General features: G+C 37.5%; 1 protein-coding gene across 1 annotated transcript in view; it reads left to right on the top strand.

Moving 5' to 3' along the window:
* The first annotated feature begins 5,060 nt into the window (after positions 1-5,060).
* Positions 5,061-26,727, top strand: part of rnf13 (ring finger protein 13) — a 37,583-nt gene continuing 15,916 nt past the window's right edge. Inside the window, exons 1-4 of the mRNA XM_004067892.5 lie at positions 5,061-5,268; positions 7,706-7,918; positions 8,131-8,211; positions 14,877-14,999. Coding sequence (XP_004067940.1) covers positions 7,805-7,918; positions 8,131-8,211; positions 14,877-14,999 — 318 coding nt within the window. The 5' untranslated portion in view covers positions 5,061-5,268; positions 7,706-7,804. The remainder of the gene's footprint in view (positions 5,269-7,705; positions 7,919-8,130; positions 8,212-14,876; positions 15,000-26,727) is intronic.

Here is a 26,727-nt window from a genome sequence, read left to right as displayed (position 1 = left end):
ACTGTTTGGAAGAGAAAATATCCCTGAAAAGGTAATCAGTTAATAATTATTTTCCTTTACTTTGGGCTCAACAAGAAATTTGCAAATTATCCCATTTTCTTTTTGATAGAACGCAAATTTGGAGGTAGTGATTGACGATCAATTGATTAAAAAAAATCTAAAATAGTTTAAGTTTATATCTGTTCCAAAGGATCATTACAAGTGTATAATATTCTTTTTAAGGTAAATATAGGTGAATATTCTTTCCAAATGATCAACTTGTGTGTGAGTTGTTTATTGTTTTTGTAGTCCTAGCATCATTTATAGTTGTGTGTTTTAAAGAACTGGTTTTAAATCATTTCACAAGATTTGAGATGACAGATATAAATTTATTTTAGTTTAGTGCTGCCCTCTTGTGGTCAGATTTGATATTGATGCACTAAACATTGAAAAAAACCTTCCTCAGTTTTGCTGCATGCTTTAATCAACAACTATTTTTCTATATTCCCATAGTGTTATTCCATATGTAATATTTATGTATAAAATCTGTTTAGTTTCTGACAAATGATAGTAAATTTAATTGCAGTGTGATCGAAACCACTAAACAACATTTGTTAAGTAAAACCAATGCAGTTGTTCAAACTGCTGTTTTGAATAATAATAAAGAGAAATTGAATGTCCCAGAGAGCCATAAACTCCTTATATTTTGTTCTAGGTTTACATGAGAACATCTTGTTCCATGTTTGAGAGTCTCATATTAAATGCACTCACTATGAGGTTGATTAAATGTTGTATGAAGTGATCAATGATGACTGCAGTTGGACTCTAATTTGAGCTGCTCTGAGGTAAAAACAATCTTAACGGTGTGTTTCCAAGGTGTTTTATTAAGTCAAACTCAAACTTTCTTTCTTTATTTAAATAGTGCCTTTTATTTCAGTTAAAAACGCAAAGCGCTTAACATAAAAGCAGATAAAATAATCATAACAAATGAAAATGATTAAAAACAGAAAACACAGGACAATCACACACAGATGGGACCCCTCCCTCACCAGATTCCTCCCTCCACCCACCCAGTTCCCCCAGTAGAACCCTGAACACACAAAGAACTGCAGCTAAAAGAAGGTCAGGCTTGGTACTGCTGTGAGGAAACGATATCATGGGGATCCAGTCATTCCAAGGTCCAGACCGACCACGGGGGTCATTACCACAGTGCCCACCCAACACAGAGCAGCCTAGGGCCCACTCTACAGAGAGGCCACAGAGAGGGACCCCAGCCAGCCCAATGAGAACGGGCACCGGAGCAACAGCACCCCCTACAGGTTAAGATGGTGGTGCCCCAGAACAGTGGATCCCCAAGAGGAGTAAAAAAACATCAGAATAAAAAATTATAATCACATAACAACTATCAAAATAAAATAGGAAATAGCAACATTAGTAATCAAAAAATAATATACGTAAGATGATTAAAACATAATAATAATAGTCCTTAAAAAATAAATAAATAAAATAGATACATTAATAAATAGATAAATAATAAAAGACATAAGCAATTATTAAAGTCATGTAAAAGCCAGACCTAAAAGGTGGGTCTTGAGCCTCTTCTTAAAATAGTAATTGGTGACTGTATGGACTATATTTTGTCTTTAAACTCAGAAGAAAAAACGAAAAAACTCTGATACAGTTCTTAGCCAAATCCATCTGTTTTGTCCTGTTTTTACACTAAAAAAGAATATTTTTGTAACATTTTGACTTCTTGTGTTATAAAACCTTATCGAAACATGATTTGATCAGCTGTTAAGTCTCTCAGAGAATGCTTTACTATTTGAAAACTTTGAATTCAAAATAAAAAAGTAAAGTTAAATGTGGTTCATGTTTTAGTTATTCAAATACAAGAATTACATAAATGATTTTTAGTCCAAACAGCAAAGCTTTTTAAATCAAACCAGAATCAAACTGTATGAGTCTGTGTGAAGCCAATACTTACAAAGAAAACTGCTTGTGATCTCTTTAAAACATACAAGGTGCATACAAAATAAGAAGACATGAAGTACATCTATAACTCACGGATGTATGACAAACACAAACAAAATGAAATCTGGAGAAACATAAAGTAATGATTTGTCAGCTGTAAAAAAAAAAAAAACTGGACTTTGATTCGACCTTGTGTAAGCCACTGACAAACTTCTCCTCTATCTTCTTTTATGCCAGTGATACAGCTGTCTTTGTGCGACTTTGTGTGTGTGACTTGTGACTGCAAAACATTCTAGCGAAAACACAAAGTCATGTTATATTTCTGTACAATTGCAGTTGATTTGTGATGCAAGTACCATTGTTATGCAGGTTACTTCCTAACTGTAATGGCTTATCATTTATCTTGGAATATTATTGCCAAAGTCATGCATTTGCACTACGCCTGCAAAAACAGAATGTAGAAATCCAATGTAACAGACAAGCCGCATTTGGCATTTAGATGATGGGGTAATAATGATTACCAACAACTTTGTTTAATTTTGAGAAAGTGAAAGCACAGGATGAACAATTCGAAAGCTGTCAGCGATTTCGATGAGTGATTTCGGTTCATAAAAAGGTAACTCCAGATATTTTCTTTCAAAAAAGACTAAAACAGAATAAAGTAGAAAAGCTGAGACCTGAATTGAAAAATGCCTCCTGATAAAAACAAAACAACAATCCACATCATAACAACAGCCACATAAATGACGACTCGTACATCAGAAAGAGACAGAAGAATGCTGGGATTTCGTGCCATACTAACACATTTAACCTCCTTTATACATTTTTGTAGATAATTTACAATTCCATAACTGCAAAGAACTATCTATGCATCACAGTGTCTGTTGTTCTAAACCAATCAATAATATTTTTAGGGCTTGCATGCACATATTAAACATAAATATCTAAAATTGATTAGTTATGGCACCACACTTTCACCAAAATGCCAGCAAACAATGTATATCATGATATTAGAATAGGCACGGCATTGTATCACATTCTATGATTGCTATCGTATAGAATAAACAACCACGCTATGTCAAATAATAAATTGCTCATATTTTTTTCTGTAGAGGGTGCTGGTGATTTCATGGTAAAATCAAGTGATTCATCTTTTTCTTCCTCGTTTTAATGAGGGTGATTCTAGCATCAAATGCTATATAATGGAAATTATGAAATTCTTTTGCGCGTTTGTTTGGTTTTTATAGATTTTCTTGTTAGAAAAATGCTTCTTTGCTCGTTTTATTGGTAGGGCAAAAAGAAGAAAAGCTGCTCAGGACGATTCATGTGACTCTAGGAGGCAGAAACTCCGTCACGTGGATCTGTTTATGTCCGTTGTCATTTCCGGAAAAAATGATTGACATGTGTTCTAGCCAATGGTTAATGTGTTCAGTTTCTCAGCGTTGTCTTGAAGTCGTGTTGCCAGGTTGTGTTAGTTTTGGCCTAATTGGGCATTTTTCAGGAAACTAGGCATGTTTAGTTCTTTGAAAATACATTAAGCTGTTTAAAAAAAGGAATTTTTAATAAAACAAATTTAATTAAACATAATACAGTAGTGCACAAATGAAATAAGTGTGAATACATTAAAACCTTTCTTGAATACAAAGCTGATTTATTTACATCCATTGTCAACTGAGGCAGCAACCATGTGATCAATTAGTAGGGATTTAACAATCAATTTGAGCAACGATTCGATTCATATTATTATTTGTTGTTGCTGATATGATCCATAGTGGATATTTTTCATTTTGAACAATCTGATTTTCATCCAATTCGAGTCACTGACCTAAAATCGATACAGGATATCTCTAGCCAAAAATTCAACCAGTGTGACTCAGAGATAAGCACCTGGATACTGAACAGTGCAGGTGATGTTCTCCAGATTCATTTTATTTCTTGCAAGAAAATCAAGTGTAAATAAATATGTGTACAAACAAACAGTGAAACAAGAATGAATGGTAAATCCATTCACAAATTAGTTTCATAAAATTTCAGCTAAGTGTTGTTTTTTACACACCAGAATAATACCATCATTAGATGTAAAGTGTTTCCACACATTGGACTGTAAAGATGGCTAGATCGTTTTTTTTTTGCTGCCATCCCTTATATCGTGTCGTTTTTTTAAATTGTGTCGTTTGGAAATTATTGTAAAATAAAACTACTGTACTTGAATCCAAATGGTATTTTCATCTCACGTTGAAACAATTTTTCAATCATTAAAATTGATATAGCTTAATTTATTCCATCAAGAATGTGCCACAGACAGACCGATCTGGTTGCATTGTAGGAAAATTAATCGATCCATTGATTACAACCCTATCGATTTATGTAGAATTTCTGAATAACTGAATGAGTTTGATATACTGTTGTGAATTTTAACAAACCGCAATGACTTGTAAATGTGCTTATCTCTCCTTTCTAGCTGCAAAACCTTTGTTTTTTATTGTGTGGTGGAGCTGGGGGAAGTTTCCTAGAATGCCATTATAGTACTTTTTAGTCTTAGCTTTTTTAATTAATTTATTTTTATTAAGTATTTTTTATTAACTTTTTTATTAACTTTAACTATACACTGGACCTCAACTTGTGTATTCTTGACACTGTGTATCTTTTTAAATGTAGTTTTGGGTCTGTGTACTCCTTTTTCTACTGATTGGACCATGAGTCTGGAATAAATTCTATCTATCTATCTATCTATCTATCTATCTATCTATCTATCTATCTATCTATCTATCTATCTATCTATCTATCTATCTATCTATCTATCTATCTATCTATCTATCTATCTATCTATCTATCTATCTATCTATCTATCTATCTATCTATCTATCTATCTATCTATCTATCTATCTATCTATCTATCTATCTATCTATCTATCTATCTATCTATCTATCTATCTATCTATCTATCTATCTTGTTTTACTAAAGTTTTACTATTGTGTTTAAAGTTCCAAAAATTATTTAGGCGTTTTGTTGTTGTTGTTTAGGTTGTTTGTTCTTTTTTTCACTGAGTTGGGTGGGATTTAATTTTTTTCAGGTTGAGAGATAATGCTGGAAATTCTCCGCCAGATCTGGCAACCCCTGAAAGCAGCCCGAATCTAGCGGTTCACCCTGTAACCGTTTCTCATCGGACTCCTTCATCCATCGCCCACACGTCATGACCAGTGACCAAATTCGACGCCTTTGTGCATGTCCCCCCACACGACACGCTATACGGGATAGAAATGTGGCCGACAGCCGCTAAATTCTCAAAAAAGACAAACCTACGCGCGGGACTAAAGGTAAACACCGAGGATCCGACTATGCTAGCCCCATGCTAGCTCCCGGAATAGGACGTTTTGTTGTGGTCTGCAGATTTTTAGGATGTCCTCGCGGATTTATTTCAACTCGTGTTTTTTCTACATTGGAGTATTTTCGAATATTAGGATGGCAGTGCGCAGGTTTATGCTTAACTTTAAAAATCATTTATGTTTTTCTGTTCTGTTCGCTCACACATAATATATTCAACAATTTTAGTATAATCTTGCAATGTTTTGTCAGGTGATGTTTAACTTGAGAAAATGTTGACAGGACTGTTTTCCTCAGCTTCAGAATCATTTTAGTTCCTCTGCCTTAATGTATTTTCTCAACATCATCATTACGATAGGGTAGATCTATATTATACATATTTTTTAATAGGTTTTTAATTAAAAACAAATTTAAATTAAAAAAAAATTCAGCCCACCTTTTGTCCAAACAATAGTGATTGCCTTTAAAAGATAGTTGATCATTTCTAACAAGAGAGGATGGAAAGGATCATATGACATTAACCAAAATATTTTGTAATTAACAAATTCAACAAAAATATTCTGAAGTAATGTTTTAAAAAACAAAACACACTTTCACTGCTTTACCAGATACCAACTGTGTTATACTTCATTTCAATCCCATTGAAGTCACCTTAAACTGAAATAAAATACAGCAGGAATATAATTGAACTAACATCGAATCTAAGTTTAATAAGTTTGATTTTTCTAATTGCTTGCCTGGTATTTTGTGTTAATAATGAGTGACATGTAAATAAACCTAATTGATAAAGATCTTATGTTAAGTCTGGCTTAAGTTTATTTTTTTTTCTCAGGTTTTTGTCAGTAAAGCAGGAGCACTGGAGCAACAGTTGCTGCTCATCCTTTAGAGAACAGCAAACTAAAATGCTGTTCTGTTATTTTTATTGTGCAAAACATTCAAAATTGCAAACAAACTACACAGTTTGGGATGTCCTGGGTCAGACCATGCAGTGCTCAAAGAAGCATGAACAAATCCAAACGCTGTTTCTTTCATTGAAGATACTCGAGCATTAATCACAAGGAAAGAGCTTCTCTTTAAAAATAACCGTGTGTTATCTCGGGTGTGAAGTCAGATCTGGAAAAACAGAGGAGCGGGTAGATGTGACCAAACATTTAAAATTAGAGAGGGGGGGGATACATAGAAAAAAGTTTTTTATTTATTTATTTTTTTACCTATATTTCTCAAGTGAAGCTCATGAATTGTATTTTGTGTTCCTTAAAGTCCCTCTCCAATCATCTTTTAATCTATTTTAAAAGCATTCCTTGTTTTTTTTTATTATGATTATGCTGTTTTTAGGCAAAATCAGAAACCTGTGCTCCTTCCTCTGCAGTGCGGCAGTAGCTCATCAGAGGTTTGCCTCTTAGTTGTGGGCAAAACTGATGGCATGGAGTAAGCCTGCCCCCACTTCCCATCATCCATTTGTTTTCACTCTCTACTGCTAGCTTACAACCCCAAGCTAACATTAGAGGTGCAGTTCAATAAAAGTGACCAGCAATATTGGAGCAATCCAGCTGCACAGTTAGGAGCCAGATTCCAGCTCAGACGAGGAAAACAAAGACGTACACAGATCTATTTGTCTGCAAGTCCCCACAATTTGAATTAAGAAATACTCAGAAATGTAATTATAAGCTCAACTTTCTTTATATATGCCCCCCATCATTAGAGAAATGCTACAAGAACAATAAAACACACACACAAGAACAACAAGACACAATTTTCATCGTTCTGGAATGTTAAGTAATTAAAAATATTATATTTCTAATCTTTCAACCTCCAAGGTACGTTTCAAATTCGGTCACTTTGAAAACTACAACTATCTCTACCTGCAGAAGCGTTTATGGTCTCCACTGTTGTCTCATGCAAATGTTAACTCTTTCTAGTTTTTAATGCTCACAGAGTATTTTAGATTTTTCTTTTTTCCCCCACAGTTTCATCATTTTTAATGCTGCTTTGTTTCTGTTTTTCCCAATTTGAACTTTATTTTTTAGTACTATCTGAGCTTTATACAAAAAAAAAAACACAGTCTATGCAGGGCATTCCTGCCTGAAATTAAATTCTAGAGAAAGGGAAAAAAGGTGAAGAACCCTTTGAATTAGAGGCCAAAGTTGGAAACCACTGGCCTGAACATCATTGTTATCCATCAGCCGTCAAGCATGTTGCTGCATGTTTTATACGTTTAGGAGGATTGGCATTCCGACTTTCCCGCCATTAGAATTATTAGTCCCACCTGGTCTCACATGAGCGGACGAGCTGTGGATTTTACTGTAGAACGCCGTCTTCATTTCAGCTGCAGACAGACACTCCATTCAATCCACATCTTTATTTTTCTATTTATGAGTCTACTGTCTTGTGTTAGGAAATAACCTGGATACTTGATGTGCACTTTTCTAGGTGTGATGTCAACAGTTGGTGTCTAGAGGCGACACACTGAGGCGGTTTGTGTGTGTTGATGAGTAAGTGGCGTAGCAGCAGAGAGTCGTGGATGCCAAGATGCTGCTGTCTTTGGGAATGCTGATGCTCTCAGCCACGCAGATTTACACCATCTTCACTGTTCAGCTCTTTGCCTTCCTCAACCTGCTGCCTGTGGAGGCAGACATTGCTGCTGTGAGTACAGACATTCAAAAAATAAAAAGTTTCTGGATATTGTGTCTTTAAAGTGGACAACCGTTACTGATGGGGAGGCGGCCCGACTCCTGTGTTGCTTTATTTGCACTGATAGAAAGGAAAAGTGCTGTGTGTTTACGTTTGGAGTGCTATCAAAAGCTCCCAAGTGTGACTGCACCTCGACTTATTGGATTTGTCTTTCTATCTTTCAGTATTCGTTTGACAACAAAACAGAAAACTTTGATGACATGCCTGCTCGGTTTGGCTTCCGGCTCCCCAGTGATGGATTAAAGGTGAGTATTATTGGGGTCAAGGGTCGCTTTTATGCTGGCTTGAACTGTTTCAGAGCAAACCTTACAACTGAATTGATTTACAATAGAACCACAGTTGTAGTTCAGGAAAAAAAAAGTGGAAACATTGTTGTCACAGTATACAAAGGTTGTGTCCACCCCCCTCCCCCCCATTCCACTAATCTTTGATTCCAAAATCCAGTGCCCTAGAATTTTCCCACAAGTCACTGTGAAAAGCTAGTCTGCATCAATTCTCACTAGATTAGCAAATATAGGCCACAACACATTGTTCTTTAAAATCTGTCATTTGAAAACAAATGTATTTGAATGTGTGTTTAATACAATTATCCAAGTTTTCATCATAGTTCATATTTATCAGGTTTTTACTTTGGCAAACAGGTGACGTCATATTCTGTATTTTTCATAAGGGGAGTGAGCATGTGTCCAAATAGTGTTTAAATCCAGGACACTGAGGGAATTCGGACACAGCCAAAATGTTGATTTGAGCGGCTTCTTGAAAGTTGAACGTCATTTCTTGAACCTGCTTTAGAGCGTGACTTCTTTGTGTTGAAGATCTTGTTGTTGTTTTTTTGAGGCCTGTGTTTTCCACCTCGCACTTGGCTGATCCGCACACCGACAGTGATGATTCATGTCTGCTATCTAAGCTGGGTATTGTAGCGCTCGCCACAGTCGGTTGCTGCTGTTGTTGTTGTTCTTCAAAGGCATTTTTGCAAACAGACAGCAAAACGCCTTGTTGCTTTGTGTTGACGTGAAGTCCAGTCTTGCGTATTTGGTCAGAGTTTTTGGTGGGAGTTTCCACACTTTAAGTGGGTTTAATATAACTATAACAGTTCCTCATACTGTTGTCTCATGAGCTGTGACGTTATTTTAGGGTTAGGGAAACAGAGACAACGCGGCACATTTTGAGCCATAAGAACATTGATTAAAGACCCACTCCGATGAAAATGGTGTTTTTAAACAGTATGATGAAGGACATGTATAAAGAAAATTAATCTCAAACTTGCATTTCTGAATATTCCTTTATTCAGATTGTTGTGGGGGAAAATGGCGTATAAAGTAGTTTATTTGTGGCAGACAATGCACTGGGTGGACCACAAACTTCCTGCTCCGAGCTCTCAGCAACAGGGAGGGGAAGGGGGGCGGGGTTGCTCTGCGTCAATGGTCCCGCCCACAACCCCAGAGGTGAATTTTAAACGAACTGCTGCTCTGCAGAAACTTTATCCAAGAAAACAACCGTTTTCTTTTCTGGTTAAAGACGGCATAATCATCATTAAAAGACCTCGGGGAGCGTCTTATAACAGCTCAAAAGTTGATCTTAAGGTGTTGAACGTACAGATTCATCGTTGGCTGTTACTTTTTCAAAGTTAATGTTTCAACATATGTGATCTTTTTTTTTGCAATACGTAGCCTTAATAATCTAGAATTGTTTCCACTAGAAGCTTCATCTTGTTCTTGATTGACAGAGACAATTATTTTTAAGTTGTCTGGGTCTTCTTTTGTTTAAAGGCATAATGTGACTCACTCTTAACATTCAAAGTTATTATATATTTTCAGAGTTGTGACTCAGAAAAGCTGAATATCACTGGATTAGAGCAAGCGCCAAGGCTGATTGTCATTCCTTTTTTTTTTTTTTTGGTGTATTTTTTTAAATCATTTTGGAGATTACAGTGAAACTCCCATCCGATCAGACAAACACCAGGGATTATGACATCTAATCATGCTGGACTGAGTATTATGTACAGCGTTATGTAAGATTTCTGCCTTGTGAAAACTGAGAATAGGCTTATTCACAGTCATCCTCATCCGCTCTGTCTGTAATTCACATCTGTGCTGTTGGTTTATTTTTGGTCCCTCTGCTGACCAGCAGGGGTGGAAAGTCTGAGCGCCGCATCCTGCTGGAAGTCATGGTGACTCCTGCAGTCCCCCCCCCCATCCCCTCCCCTCCAAGTGGTGTATGTATCTGCAGATTTGGCTGTTGCAGAAAGCAACTGTTTATTGTTAAACATCCCTCCCATTGCTTCCTGAACTCTGCATCAAAATAATGCATAAAATGTGCATCATAAATCTAGGCACTCACTTGTGGGTCATATTTCATATTCAGATGAAACGTTGCTAGAAAACAGACTTTTGAAGTCTTTGTTTTATTTAGGGATGTCCCAATCTGATCACATGATCAGAATTCAGGCCCAATCTCAATCAAAATCGGTTGTAACCCAGTCATTGATCAGCTATTTATTTTATTATTATTTTGATCAAATACATATTTTGCTGTACAGTATATTTCAAGCTTATTATTAAAGATAAAAGTCTACCTGATGTCTGCATATTATGGACGGATCATGACGTTTTATCGCCATAAAAGGCAGCAGAACACGACACTAGATTGTGCAGAAAAACAGATCAGGGAAGTTAGGTAGACATTCCCAGACTTCCAGAGTCAATCAATCTTTAAACAAACATTTGAAACTGACAGCAAATGCCTCGATTGGTTTGTCTTAATGCAAACAGTGACCTACAAAGGCATTCAAAAACATATACATATTTTGAATGAGAATTAAACAGTTAAATGAGATGGCAGTAAGACTGCTGCCAAGGGCCCTCTAAAGTGCAGGCTCTGGAAAAAAAATTAATTTAAAAAAAATCTCTTTAAAAAAACAACTCAAACGAATAAATGGTGACATTGAGATGAGCTAGTCATGAATACTCATAGTCAAGCTACAATAATAACTTTGGAAGAAAGTCATTTTTCATTTTTAGGGATTTGTAATGGAGATATGAATCACACCTGATCAAAAATGTTGAATAGCTCTGAAGCTACTAAAACTACAGTCACCAAACTTTCTCATATTACTAATTATCAACTATTTTTACAAGTTTGGAGTCACTATTTTTTACTAGTTTTCTATAGTTGCACTTTTTTTGCTTGATTGTTCAAGCTACTTCACTGAAGTGCACCTTATAAGTGTTAAATGATAAAAATAAGGTTAAGAAAATAAAGAAAATGAGATCACCTGGATCTGTTTATTACATTTATTTGTTTTTTTCATGGGTTACTAAAGAATGAGATCAGGACTCTGTATTGGCAGATACTCCAAATCAAATAACTCTGAATCACATTGAGGCTAAAATAAATCTATTTGGGACTATTTAGTATTACTCAAAACATATATTTTATCATTTTCTTTTACATTTTCGTTTCATTCATTCTGAATAGATTTGAATGAAAACATGTCAGGATATCACTTTGGGAAAACATAAAGAAATATTATGTTTCTTAACACAATAAAAATGTATAATATGGATTAACACAACTGGAATATAATTTCCAAAATGTAATACAATTTTAAATGTTCCTTTCTTTAGTTTCTAAAGTTGAAAAAAATTGTTTTCTGTATTGTGGCGGCGCGGCGGCCTGTGAGCAGAGCAGCGTCACAAGGCACCACATGCTGGTTTGTTTTCTGAAGACTTCACAGAAGTTTCCCCCAAGGGGACTGCAGACGGACAGAGGCCCCTCTGTGTGGAGTTCAACAACTCATGATGCCGTTACCAAACACTATTGACAGCGAGTCTGAGTGCAGTGTTCACAATTTCTGGATTTGATTCATTTTTTTTAGAGAAAAAAAAAATCAGAAATCAATGGATGAATTATCTCTAATAGATTTGATGTATCTTTGTCGTTTTTTCTTGTTTTTATTGCCAAAATTTCTTTAAATAAGCCATTATTTTTACATCTGCACAGATCGAAGACAAGTGTCCATAATTATTCACACTTCTCATTTTTCGTTCTGAAGCTGCTGACAGATGTCCGGTTTGTTTCTCTTCCGTCTTTCTAGCAGACAAGTCCGTTAGACTCCAACATTTTCTAGAATTTCCTCTGAGACATAGCTTTGAGGTTTTAATGAATAATAATTAAATGACTCTGTCTATCTGGTGGAACACGTATAAGCGTAGACTGAATTCTGTGGGATATAACAGGAAAATGCATTTAAGATTGTTCAGAAGTTTAGGTGAACTAGAACTAGTCACAAATGATTTAATGTTCTAGGTTTCAGTTCAGCTGTCAGGTGTTGCAGATGAACAGATATTTTTGTGATGCTCCAGCCGTAGGCAGTTAGCTTAAAAACAAGGTTTCGCTTTCAATAACTTGCATAAAAGAATCAATTGTGCCCTTCGTGTGTTTATTTAAATCACATCTGCGTTGCTAATATTAGTATATAACATTTTGAAAAGAAAATGTATTTTAAAATATCTCAATTTTGAAATCCAAATTCAGCATTTTGTCTTTATGAAACCCTGACACCCACGTGTTCAAAATCTACAGTTTTATGCAAAGTTTATTTGATTTTTTTATTTGAATAGTAACACAGAAGTGATTGATATAGAAATGCAAAACAGTTTTGGTTGCATTGAAGAAAGTAGACGGATGGCATCCATTAAATACATCAAAGGATAAAATGGCATCTAGTGTTACCATATCTGTTAATGTGAAAGGACTTTTCTTTCTATAGCTTCTGTTGTAGTGTTGCTACTGGGAGGTACTTTTTACTCCGCCTGGGACCTGAACAAGTTATTATTACATTTTTTCTTTTGTGAGATTAAGTGTAATCCCTGCACAGCTATTTCTGAGAAATCCTTTTCCTTTTTTTTCTTTTTTTTTTTTAAATGTGGTGACATCTGTAAACGCCAGTGTTTGTCAGCGGTTACAGTGGGTATCAGAGCCCTCTGCAGCTGCTTCATGTCCGGTTAGTAAAACAAACTATGCAGAAAAAAAGAGGAAATGGAACACTATCAGCTAGTTTTTTTAGCTGTTCATAGCCCTAAACCTTTATATCCGACCTGCTCCCAGTTTCATATGAAAAAATGTGTCATGTCTTTGGATAATATTGAAAAGTTGTTGATTTAAAACGGATTTTAAAACAAGCAAATGAACACACGCTCAATTGTTTTTAGCATTTGTTTTTCACATTCTTTAAACAGAGTTCATAAAGATTGAATGGAATCAAGCCCTTCTTTTCTGATGTCTTAATAATGCTTCCTTAATACATTTATTCATCTCAATTTCACATTTGCTACACTAAAATAAATATCAAAGTTTTTTGATTTTGATAATGCCGTTCTGGAAGAGACATTTTTTGTTTTAGAAAAGGATCAAATCTCACACACTGGTATTAAAAGAAGAATTCTAAAACGTTCGTGTGTGTGTCACGATGCTGTGAAGACAGTAATGAAAGATTGGTCCATACTGTGAATGCTGTCACAGAAAAACAAATAAGTCTGTTTCCTCTCAGTACTTCCTGTCTGATATCCTGATTCTGAATGAATTCTGCAGTGGAAGTGCATTTAAAAACACACATGTAAAGGGAAAGTAGCAGCTTCCCACAACTCTCCTGTTTTCACATTTTGGTTTCTTGTGCCATCGTCACACTGAGCCTTAGTGGTGCATGCCTGCTTATCACTTGATGTAATCATTTACTTTTTGGACACCTTATGTTCTGTGGGGTGGGGTGGGAGTGAGGTTCTGCTATGTGTTCGTCTTGTTAAAAAAAAAAAAAAAAACATTGTTTGAATAATTTCAGACATTTGCCTTTATTTCTGTACATGTCTTGTATTTCTAGTGCTCAATAAAAAAAAAGATTAACCCCCACCCCCCAAAAAACACACACACACATTTTAACCAACAGAGGGCGCACTTGTTTCTGCTTTTGGTGCCTAGAGGAAAAATGTGAGACCCACAGTGATGTCATGCCCAGCAAAGGGAATGGTAAAACACAGAGCTGGATTTCAAACATTCTTGATCTTTGATAACAATCTCTGGACTTTGCTTATTCACGACCTTCTTAGTCGCTACGTCTTTTTAAGTCCCTAAAGGGGTTTATGTAAGCAAATTCTTCAAATAGGTTTTTCAAGCTTGTGGTTTTTTTTTTTTAATTTGATGTGTCAAACTGGTTGTTTTTGTGAGTGACTGAGGGAGATGTACTGATGAAAGCGGCAGCTGACTTTTAGAGCAGGTCACACTTCCTGTAGTCCACACACACACCCACACATCACACACACACACACACCGGTGTTAGTTACACATTCATTCGTCCAACAAACACTTTGAAACACCAGGTCACGTCCTTATGTCTCAGTTTCTCCCAGTTTAGCTCTTTGTCTACAGCTCAGTTTTTCGTCTGCATTAATTGCATTTTCTCCTTTTGTTCTTCACATATTCATCACCCTGTCAGCCCATCATTCCCAAAATATCACCTCATCTCTTTTGGGAGATCCAACAATTGATGATTTCATAACTTGCGATGAAAATGTGAAATTTTTCTGCTTTACTGATAAAAATTCTCCTCACATATATAGTATTATTACACGGAGAAAGAAGATTACTGTAGATTTGAATAATTTATAGGCAACCAGATTATGAGAACTGAAATCTGTGACTATGAATTAGTCGTAATAATCATAATATGTCAGATGTTTTAGAAAAAAGGTCTTATTATTTTGCTCAATGTGATTTTTACTACTTTTCTGTCATAATTATTTACCTACATTTAAATGAAACTAGACTTAGGAGTTATTAAATGCTTTGTAAAGTTATTTTTTTATCTAAAATGACCAGGATAGACACTTTAACTAAGAGCATTTGTCCCTTTTAGGGCTTTCTGATTGGTGCACGACCAGAAAATGCCTGTGAACCCATCGAACCTCCTCCCAGCGACAACTTGACGGGCGCCTTCATCGTCCTCATCAAGCGGTTTGACTGCAATTTTGACGTTAAGGTACCAAATTCTTTTGTTTTGTGTGTGTGAGAAGTGAAAGTCATATCAGTCTTAACAACAGCACACCACAAATGAACCACAAACACATCTAGCTTTCATCTAAACACGATTTTATCGTCATAATTGAAGGCCACCCCTTGATCGACTATGTAAATGCACAGATTTAGCTTCTAACAAAATATAAAAAATTAACATCAATGTGGAAAGTAATGTTTGAGTCTTTCACCAATTTCTTTTTTTTATCAGCATTTATTTGAAAAAGCATGCAGATAAAATGTATGCATTGGTGTCAGCAGAGGGGGTTTCAGCCTTAGTTTTTTCTGGAAATCTGAGATCCGCTTGTTGAGTCAGGAAAACAGGAAGTGGCCATTTCCCTAAACACTATTTCCTGCATGATTCTCCAGCATGTGGTGCTGATCTTGTGCCTCTTTTCTTTGTTGTTTTTGCAGCATTCCCTTTACAGAATTACTTAGTCGGGTTTACCAGAGGACTATTGGTCCTGGTCTATTTCAAATCTACAACTATTGCAGAACTCTGCGGCACGAGTTCTGACGAGGACCAGAGGGCGGGAACACCTTACACCGGTTTTAAAATCGCTGCATTGGCTCCCTGTGCGTTTCAGGATTGATTTTAAAATCTATTAATAGTTTATAATTGTTTTAATGGTCTTGGGCCTTCCTATTTAAATTATATTCTTCTAAAATATGAGCCCTCGCAGACCCTGAGGTCCTCCGTTGCTGGCCTTTTAGTTGTTGCTAAGGTGAAGACCAAACTTATGGTGAGGCTTCGTTCTGCCATTACGGTCCTCGCCTGAGGAACAGTCTGCCAGAGAACCTCAGGGCCGCAGAGAATGTAGAGGTTTTTAAGAAGAGGCTCAAGACCCACCTTTTTAATTTAGCTTTTAGTTGATTTTAACTGCTAATTTATTCTATTAGTTTTAGTATAGGCTATTTTATGTATTTAATTTCATTTTATGCATCTTATTCTCAATTTTATGTTTTTATTTACATCTTCTGTCTTTAATTTTAGTATCTTATCTTGATTTTAGCCCCAGTGTTTCTTGTGGGGATCTTTTCTTCCAGGGCTTGCCGGCTTGGTCAGCGGTTGTTGCTGCAGTTGTCGCCCTTGCTGGGGCAGCTGGAGTCTAACTTTGCAGCTTCACGGCTGTGAAGTGGACCCCAGTGTTGTCTCAGTCTGGGGGGCGCTGTGGAGATGCTCCTTTGGCCGGGCTGGCTCCTGGTATGAAGAGATTCCCAAATACTTTTTCCTCAGAGCAGAGCCAAGCCTTACATTTTTTCTTTTTAGAAGTTACATTGTCATTATTCATTGCATGTGGGGGTCATGGGTCGTTTGGGTGAAGGGTGGGTTGGGTTTTTACGGTAATATTGTGTGTTTTCTGTTTTTAATGTCAAAGCGCTTCGAGTTGCGCAATGTATGAGAAGCGCTATTTTATAAATAAAGTTTGATTTAATTTGATTTAACTTCAACATGGTTCAGGATGGAAAAATGTTTGATTTTGGCCAAGTGAATCATGCCTGAGGATCATAGAGGCTAAAGGTTCCTTGTGTTGGAGCTTATATCTGTAAAAGTCTGGCGTCAACAGAAAGAACATCAAAGTGTTTGATCTTGAGCCAAATGCTTGATGTGGCTATATGTCTATGTAATCTTTGGCAGAGGTAGTTTTGTGGAAATTCTGGTGTTTCTGCAGTTTGAATGTCTCAGCCTATCAGAGATGGATGGATTCAAATTGCGAGCATAAACATGTTCTTTTAGAGACATGTCAAAGCTTGGTGGTAAATAGTTTTGATTTTTATGATGACTTTTCTTAAGAATAATAAACTCTTTCCCTTGTTTGACTTGAACTAATTTATGTGAGTTTTGTGATCCGTTGCACCCATAGTTTTCAGGTACCATAGTCCAGCCTCGAGAGTGCAGTGTGAAAATCGACTGAATGAATGTTTTCTACGTCGCAGCCTAATGGAAACAAGCTGGGGTGTCGCTATGAAATGATTCAATTCATACTATAATCTGTGCTCGCTGATACGATTAGTAGTCAATATCGGTTCATGTTGAACAGAACAATTCAATGCGCTCCAGAACATCCTTAGCCAAACCTTCAGCCAGTGTAACTCAGAGATAAATACCTGGATACTAAACAGTGCAGATGAAGTCTTCCAGATTCCTTGTTTTTCTTTCAAGATAATAAAGTGTGAGGTCACAAACAAACCTACTGTTCACCTAATAAAACCTACAATCCAAATGGTATTTTCCATTTTTTATTTTTTCATTTATAAAATTTTTTTAATGGTATAGGTCGATTCGAATGACAACCTGCCTCAGACAGATTGATCTGGCTTGATTGTTGAAATAGAAATACATTCAGAAATTAAGTCGATTAATCATTACACTTATAATTCTTATAGGAAATTACAAGAAATGTTAATGTCAGAAACTGTAGTCCTGTTGTGTAGATAAAGGTTGGGTTGTATTTCAGGAATTTGGAGGATCTGTGATGGATGAAGTGATGGTGGTGTTTGTTGATCTTCAGGGGAGGTTTTCTGGTGACAGCTGCTAAAGAGTGGTCAGTCAGAATTCATGGAGATGCAGGAGCTGCTCTTATGTGCAAATTACCATTAATGCCAACTCTTGGGTCAACAGGAAACTCAAGTTGTTGTGTGAACAGTTGAAGCCTTTACACAGCAAATTTACTCCCAGTAATTGAGAATGGAACATATGCAGAACATAGAGAATGAAAGAGTGACCGAAATAAGACTTTCAAAATGGGAAGAAAAGGGGGGGGGGGGGGGGGGGTCACAGCTGTTTAGAAACTAATTTTGATTCTGTCCCTTAATATTGTTACTTTTTTCCTCCCTTCTTACTCCTAACTCTCATTTACTCTCACACTTCCTGTTTTTCGGTAGTTTTTATTTCCTTTGTTGCTCTTTCTTTTTCAGTCTGTCTCGCTCCTCTGGCTTTTTTCCCCCCTCTCTGTCATTCTGGGGCAGCCATATAGCCTTATAAGGACTAGCTGCATCACATACAAGACATATTGACTGACCCGGCAGTGATGTCTTTCCTGGGCTGGAGTGTAACCAGACTCCGCATAGTTGTGTGTTGGTTTCAAACAGAAAACACATTCAGGCTGTGTCAAATCTGCTTTATAACCTTCAACAATCCTTAAAGGGCTGGTCTTGATACAAACCTCTGAATAAATGTGTTTTCAACACAATTATAATATAGATTAGTTATTAATAACGTTTAAAGTATTGTTTTTGTTACATTAGTCAAATGAAATACCTGTTTTCTGTTTAGCCTATCTAGCCTATCTTCATTATTACAGTCATTGGCAGAACACACCTGTAACAGGTGTGTTCTGCCAATGAAAGAGTTGGAATGATTGCATAAGAGCCACAGACTCTGCATTTTGACACCCCAAACTACTGTTTATTAGGGGAAAATGTTTAAATCTGCTGCATGATTCTGTGACAATTCAATTTAGACATTTTTAAGAGCCCACTTTCTAATGCAAAATATATATTTCATTTTATTTTGGATATTCAGTCAAACACTTTACAGCATAGACTTAAGGACCCACTCCAATGAAAACCCAGTTTTTGGTGTTTTAACATGGTTTTGTAGCATTTTTCTCATGATGTAGGACATATAAAAAGAAAATTAAGTAAAACTGCCTTTCTGAGTTTTTCTTTATTCAAATAGCTGTGAATCAGAGCAGAAGAAAAAATGTTTGAAAAAGCTTGTTGTTATTTGTACAAACTACAGTCAGCGGGTCACAAGCTCCCTGCTTTGCTCCAATCCGATGCATCCACTTGCAGACCAATAGATCCACACACGTCTTTGTTTTCCTCGTCTGAGCTGCCATCTGGCTGTGCGGCTGGATAGCTGTAGTATTGCTCGCCATTTTTGTTGCATCGCTAATGTTAGCTTTGGGTTGTGAAGGGCTGTAGGCTAGTGGGAGAGTGTGTAAACAAACCCCACCCACCCCAACAGTCCCGCCCACAACTGTGAGACGAATTTCTGATGAATTTCTGCCGCTCTGCAGAAACTATATCCTTAAAAACAACACAGGTTGTTTGAGTTTGACTAAAAATGGATTGATCATAATAAAAAGGCCACTGGGAATGCTTTTATAATAGATCATATCATGATTGAAAAAAAAAACATGATTTAAAAATTTCAATTTGTTCTATAATAACCAAAACTGGAATTAAAGGTCAAATAGTGAAGAGGAACTAGTGGTATATTTTTATATGTTCTGTCTGTCCTTATTTAATGAATGTAGAAGAGTTACTAAACATTTTAGTTTTTGTAACTAAATTCTATAAATGATGTTTCTGAGGAAGTTAGTTAATTAACAAATGCTGCATTCCCGCATCAGGGGCGTTGAGTTTCAATGTTAAGTCAATGAAGAGATGCAATCTAAGGTGCTGGTTAATGTTCAACTGGTTCACAAACAGACGGAAGTAACTTTTAAAATGGCTGTAACCCAGGCGCAGCTCTGCAGGAGTGAAGAGCACCGGGAGAAACTCTGAAGGATCTGGAGAACCTAGACACGGTGACCTGCTTGCCGGCATCTGGCTGACAAAAATACATAAACCCAAACTACTCGCTCAACATCATCCATGTTTTCCATGATGTGGCAACGAATGAAGTCCAGAAAAACGTTGACGGGGCATCAAGGCGTCGAGCAGTAAATGTGACGCATGTCAGAAGAGAGGCGGCAGACTCCATTTTGACGTGCAAACCATGTCCGGTGTGAATGCAACATTCGGCTTTGAACATGTCATAGCTGTCTGACCTATAAATGTAAATGTTCTAGGTTTATGACTTTTACCCTGCATGTGTGACTGTAGAACAGTAGCTTGTTGGTTCTTAGTTTTTTTTTGTTCCTTATGATTTGGTTTTTATTGTGAGGGTTTTTATGTCTCCCACATGACACTTGTGAAGACAAAGCAGAAGTTGTAGTTTACATAATTAACTATGCTTTGAATTGTAAATGAACAGCTCCTAAAACTTTACCCTAAGAAGAAAAATAAACCAACATCCTGACTGGAATGTTTGAGCTCTCTATAGTCAATATCAATTTGTTGACTGGAATTAAGATTGGATAATAAATACTGATTTCTTTATAAGACCTCATATTTATTAGAATCAATTAAAGAATATCATATTGATATGAGAGACCCTATTGGAGTCTCCAACAAGCCTTTTCTGACCCACACCTGGTCTTAACTTTCCATCAAGCCTTTTAAAATATTTTATGATCGCATTTGGATTGGATCTTGCATATGCTCCATATGCTTTTGGTTACCAGCTTTCATTAACAACTCTTAACGGTATATTCATTTCCAATATAGCTGGAGTATGTATTTCCAAACAAGATAGTGGAATGATGGATATCTTAAATGATTCTGCAAAATATACTGTGCCACATGAGTTATATATCTGATTTCCCTGCAGGGAGATCCCTGCAGTTTAGTATTTGACAAAAAGAAGGATAAAAACATTGCATCCTAAGCCGTTTCTTAGTTTTTGATTGGTAAAATTATTATTGATGTTGGAAGTTGGTTAGATGTGCAGAATGCAGAAATTGGTTTTTATTTTTTAAACAAACCTATTTTAGTTGTGTTTATTGTAAAGGTTATGTGTGGAGCTAATAACCAAGTTCTGCAGGATAACAACCACTATAGATATACTATGTATGTTGCTCTTGAAGTTCCGGTTCATTTGTCTCTATCTCTCTTACTCAATATGACTGAGCAGTCTGCAATATCTCTACTTTAAAAACACCCTCCACTCATGTTTTGATCCATTCAAAAAGGCGTTCCCAGTGATCTTTTAAATATGATTATTATATTTTTAGGCAAAGTTTTAAAAAACTCGCTTTCTAAGACAAAGTTTCTGCAGATCGGCAGGAGTTCATCAGAAATTTGCCTCTGAGTTGTGGGCTGAATTGTTGGCTGTAGATTAATGCTAATACTAAAAAAAACTATGTAGTGCAGAACTATGTAGGGCCCTGGATTATAAAAGCTATTTGGACACCATGCTCATTACGTCTTTTTTTTTCTTCTGGCGAATATGACATGGATTTCATGAAGTTGAAATGTAATTGCAATGGAGGTTTTCCGAAGATCATTTATGAATCCACTGTCTTCTGAAGATAAAAACATTGATGGTATTCATTCATTCATTCATTCATTCATTTTCTTAACCGTCACGGGGCTGCCGGAGTCTATCCCGGCCACTTGTGGGCGAAGGCAGGGGACAACCTGGACAGGTCGCCAGTCTGTCGCAGGGTAGAATGTCCACAAACACACACCCATTTACTCTCACACTCACACCTATGGACAATTTAGAGTGACCAATCAACCTATGCAGCATGTTTTTGGACGGTGGGAGGAAGCCGGAGACCCCGGAGAGAGCCCACGCATGCACGGGGAGAACATGCAAACTCCACACAGAAAGGACCCCCGTTGATGTTGTGTTTTTCATGTCCCCCAGCCGGGACTTGAACCGGAGGCCTTCTTGCTGTGAGGCAAGAGCGCTAACCACTGCCCCACCGTGCAGCCTCACACACTGATTGTACAATGATGGCAATTTGAACAATTTTTTAATTGTTCAGACACAATAAATTGTGGTCTATATTCGCCAATCTAGTGTGCATCGATGCACATTTGTTTTTCGCAGAGACTTGTGGGAAATTTATAGGGCCCTCGATTTTGGAATTGTAGATTCGGACAGCACTACAAAATGGTGAACGCACTTTAGTGCTCTATGTAGTGAGCAGTGAAGGAATTCGGACACAGCGTAAGTCTGTGCTCATTTCCCATCATCCCTCTGTTTTTTTTTCTTTTAACTTGTCCTGTCCAACAGCTGGGCAAACAGATGAGAGCTGAAAGCGTCTTGTGTTGGACATATTTTATTTTAACAACAGGGGTTATGAATCTTCTGACAAACCAGAGGTATGTCTGAATAAACCCCTTTTGTAATGGAGGCCAAACTTTATTCATCTTGATCATGTTCTAAAATCTTTTGTGTTGGACCGGACGGAAAAGGAAAGGACGGAAGAAGAGAGAGGGATATTAGAGAGGGGGGGCTAGGAGGGGGATTATAGAATGGGGGGGGCGTAAAACCATGAAGCAGCATAAAGCAACAAGTTGCTGGATGGTTATAATCATTACAGTGAGGTTCAGATGTACTACAAGTCTATAAGGGTGGGGGCCTGTCCACACACACACTCAAATGTTATAAACATACCTGTTGGCTGCAAAAATGTTCACGTCAACATGTACACAATACAAATTACTACAATACAAACCGATCAGGCTCGACCACATTTGGAAATTTGGCGAGGACCAGCGCTCGGGGGCAAGGACCCACACCCACACTACAGGGACATGGACACCCCCAGGCTCAGATGTGATGTGATCCCCGGCTCTTGGTCTTGCCAGAGAACTCAGGGATCCCTCTCCCTGCTCCCTGGAGAGAGGGCTACCGAGCCCATTTCCCACCATCCCTCTGTTTACTCACTCTCCCGCTAGCTAACAGCCCCTCCCTACCTCAAGCTAACATTAGCGGTGCAACAAAAATGGCGAACAATATTAGAGCAGTCCAGCTGTACAGTTTTTATGGAGTGGAGGGGAGGAGAGTGTAGTTTGTACATAAAAACTTCAAGCTTTTTCAAACGCCATATTTTCATCTGCTCCTGATTCACCTTGATGTGAGTAAAGAAATACTCAAACACAATTTTAATCTTCAATTATGTTGTCCTCTTTCTGAGAAAATTTCTGAACCTGTTAAAAACACAATTTTCATCATAAGCGCCAAACAATTATTGATTGTAATTTTTTTTTTCTGGTAATTTCGTTTTCACTCTCAGTGGTCCTCTCATGCCCTCTCAGTGTCACGGCCATGCGGCTATCTCTCATGTTTTGCTTCTGTCAGTCAGACACACCTCACAAACCCTCCCTCCTTCTTCTTTCCCTCTTTCCCGGGCTCTGCTCCCTCCACGAGCTTCATTCAGGAAAACAAAGGAATAATAGGTTCCATCTTGACTGAGAAGAGGCACCTCTGTGTGTGTGTGTGGAGGCAGGCATCTCAGGGTTGTCACCCCTGACATGCCTGCTTTGTGGTTCCATCGCCCTCCATCTTTTTTTTCTGTTATTCTTCAGCCATTCTGAATTTGTCCACAGATGTCACAACTAGTCTTTAGTGTCCATCGAGCAACATTGTACAGTTGTCGTGTTAGCTTGTGTGTTAGTGGGAGAATGCTGGAAAGTGTGAATATGGGTTGTGAAAAGATGTAAAAGGGATGAGCTGGAATGTGAAAAAAAGAGATGAGAAGAACAGAGGATAGAGTGAAGGCATGTTGAAACGCATTCCTACTGTGTGTGTGGGTATGCGTATGTGTGTGTGTGGGGGGCATTCCTGCATAGCTTTTCTTTTTTTTGTCTCTAGGGAATGCGGGTTTGGGCTTCCTGTACACTGGCATTCTTGGAGGTTGTGGGGGAGTGTCTTATTGGTGACCTTTTTGATAGTTTTTGCTAAGGTGGCAGGAACCCCTTTATTATACCTTTTCAGACCCTTTCATGCTTCACATTCCTCCTTTTCTTTTTCTTTTTTTGCCAGATTGCCAGAATACAAAATTGATTTCTCTGTATTGAAAAAGCTGAGCAAAAGCCTCCTATTTAGCAAACACAAAACTACATCTTCTTTCTTAAAATGTAGGTGTCTGTTTAGGCATTTGAAATTCTATTATTATTAAATCTAACAGGTTGACATCTCTTCATTTCCTTAAATTATTCAGCTGTTCTCTCTACCAGTGTTGGTCTTCCCAGGCAAACAAATTTGTTAAAGTAGTCTATAGTATTTACAATTTGTGCTTTTCTTGTTTTAATGTCTGCTAATGACAAAGAGGTACCTGCATAGGACAGGTGTGTTTTCATGATAGACACTCGATTTATTATGTAGCATGTATATTATTTTACAAATCAAACAGATCATATGTTATCAGAAGAAAAATTCACGTATGGATACGTTCCCTATTGGAAGGCCATGTCATTTTAAAATCCTTTTTAACTTTGACGTATATCCAGTTCTGTAAATGTCCCAACGAAGCCCTGATATGATAATAATATGATAATTGTACTGCCCTTGAAATATTTGTCCGACGGTTGTTATTATGAATACTTTTAAAAATCTTTTATTTTTCTTGTTTTGATTACATGTCTTAAAGCTTTACCTCACACATATCCTTGTATTTAGAAACAGAGTTGATTTTGACAAATTTGTATTTTCTATCCCTGGTATCACTGTTGGGGAACTAAATATGTTTACATTTTAGGTTTCTTTTTGTGTTTATTGTTTTCTCATTGTAGTATTTTCTAGAGAATTTATCAAGAGTTCCACTATGGTGTAGTAAACAGCTCAAAAATGAGTGAGAAAGACTAAAATGCATATCATAGATCTCAATGCAAAAAGCATTATTTCAATAGAACATTATTTTGCTTTGAGATTTAAAGATATTGAATAAAAAATACTTCATAGTCATATGAAGTCTCATTCATATGATTAAAAATGCAGGTTTTATACTGAGCATGATTTCCAATTTGCAGTAGTGAGAATGCTGAACAAACCTGTAGTGGCTCTCAGGCTGTAAATGACATTTGTTGAAAGCTTCAAGCTTATACTCTAATTGGTTAAACAGAAAGTTTTTGAGGGAAAAGACTCAATCCTTAGCCGTTCACTGCAGATACATGAAGCTTCTCTGCTTAGCCAGGGTGTGGTCAAAAGGAGAGACCTTTTTTTTTTCTTTTGGTGCAAAATTGTTTAACCCGCCCAACTAGAAAAGTGCGTCTGGTGGGACTTTGCTTTTACCAGCCACAAGCACACTTGGTCAGTGTTTTTTGTGGAGGCTTCAAGTTCCCTTCCAACCTCACTTAGCCATCTCCTGACAGTAAAGGTTTTTAATGCAGCAGCACAACAGTGACCTCACAGCCCCCAAACTGCACATCAGCACACACAGAAATAATGACCTGGCTTCCTGCACACTCTCACTCAGTCTTATGACAACGTATGACTTATGGCTGACTGAGTGTGTGACTCTGGAGCAGTTTAATGGGAGAAAACTGGGCCACTAGCTGGATCTGACAGAGCTGGTTGGATTTCCCAGCCGGCACAATGTCTGTTGCATTTTGTTGTAGCAACAAACCGCTCAGACTGCTCCCTTTGACCTGCAGGACCAACAGAAGCTGCGGCTCTGTAATACACTACAGTTGCAAATATGCACCTCTACTAAATCGGAAAGCTCACAGGGAAAAGAAAGTGTGTTGCAATAGTCTTTATTGGGCCCGTAAGCCTCTCTGGCTGCACCTGTCTGTTATCAGGACATATAGCCGCACCTTGAATTTTGCAGTTTTATTAAACTCTTTATCTGATCAAAATGTCTGAACCTTGAAACCAAACTCTGTACAGTGCAGCATTCCAATGAAACTCTAAGGAGAGGAGGAAGAAGAAAGTGGCGGAAAGAAGGAAAGGGAGGGAAGAGAGCAAGCAGAGGGCACAAGGAGTGCAAAGGAGGGGGGGGGGGGGGGGGGGCAGAGAAAAGACAGAAATAACATGGTAGTCAGTAAGTTACAGAGAGAAGAGCTCAAGTCTGCTTCATGTAAACGATGTCCTGGACCTGTGATAGGCCCTCTGCAGCTCTTTTATTAGTTAACACAATTCCTTAAAAATGTATTTTTGTAGGTGGAGTCTTGTGCCAAGTCATGCACTTACCTGGTCTGTTGTTCAAACACCACACTAAATAATAAACCCATCAGTGGATGGGTCATATTATCCAGATGGTCTTTGGCCAACATTGTTATTCATTTTTTTAAACAAATTCAAAATGTTAAATATGGCATTATATATTGGCGGGGGTTTAGGGACCAGAGGCACCCGCAAATCTGCAAATATGGAAAACCACCCACCACTCCCCCGGCCAAAGTAGGTCCATCACCGATCCTTACTCATCAAAAACCCTTCTAAAACATTTCTGATGCTTTGGAAAACCTTTATTAAAGAACATTAGAATATTGCTCAACATAAAGAGTTTGTTTTAATTCAGAGCAATAGGCTGCACCATAGCGTCCTTTATAACGCACATTAGGAATGTCTCTCTGTGCCTTAAAGTTCAAACCAGGAGTCCCGGCTTCTTTCTCCATCAGTTAAGTGTAACAGGTCATCTTCTTCCAGAAGAGGCCGGTTTCAGTTATCATTCAATAATCCGGATGATAATTATTCTCCACGATTGTCTTCCTTAACATTTCAGGATATTTTCCATCCACTTCTGAGTCAGCTGATGCCATTTTCCATGCAGGAGCACAAACTTCGGTTACAGTGATTCAGGAACTGGTGGAACTAGCTGTGAAATATTCTTTAGCAGCCGTCAAGAAAGCCGACGGTCTGGCGTGCTCTTCGTCTCCTCTCCCCTACAGCACCTCCTTTGGACGCAAAAGTCTCATACAAGCGTCTTGAGTTTTTGTAATGATCCAGAGTCACGTGACTGAAAAAAATCCATGAATACATGAAACCGCAAATATTGAAACGCGAATAAGCGAGGGAACGCTGTATTTTATATTGACATTTTTATATCTTTGAAGATGAGGAAAGACTATAAGGAGAATAATGAAGCGGTAAAGGAGGAGGAGTTATGTGTTTTAGCTGCAGT

The sequence above is a fragment of the Oryzias latipes genome, chromosome 4 (assembly GCF_053564925.1).
Source record: "Oryzias latipes strain Hd-rR chromosome 4, Olatipes_Hd-rR_3.1".
In the NCBI taxonomy this organism is placed as follows: domain Eukaryota; kingdom Metazoa; phylum Chordata; class Actinopteri; order Beloniformes; family Adrianichthyidae; genus Oryzias; species Oryzias latipes.
This window is presented reverse-complemented; position numbering and strand designations above follow the sequence as displayed.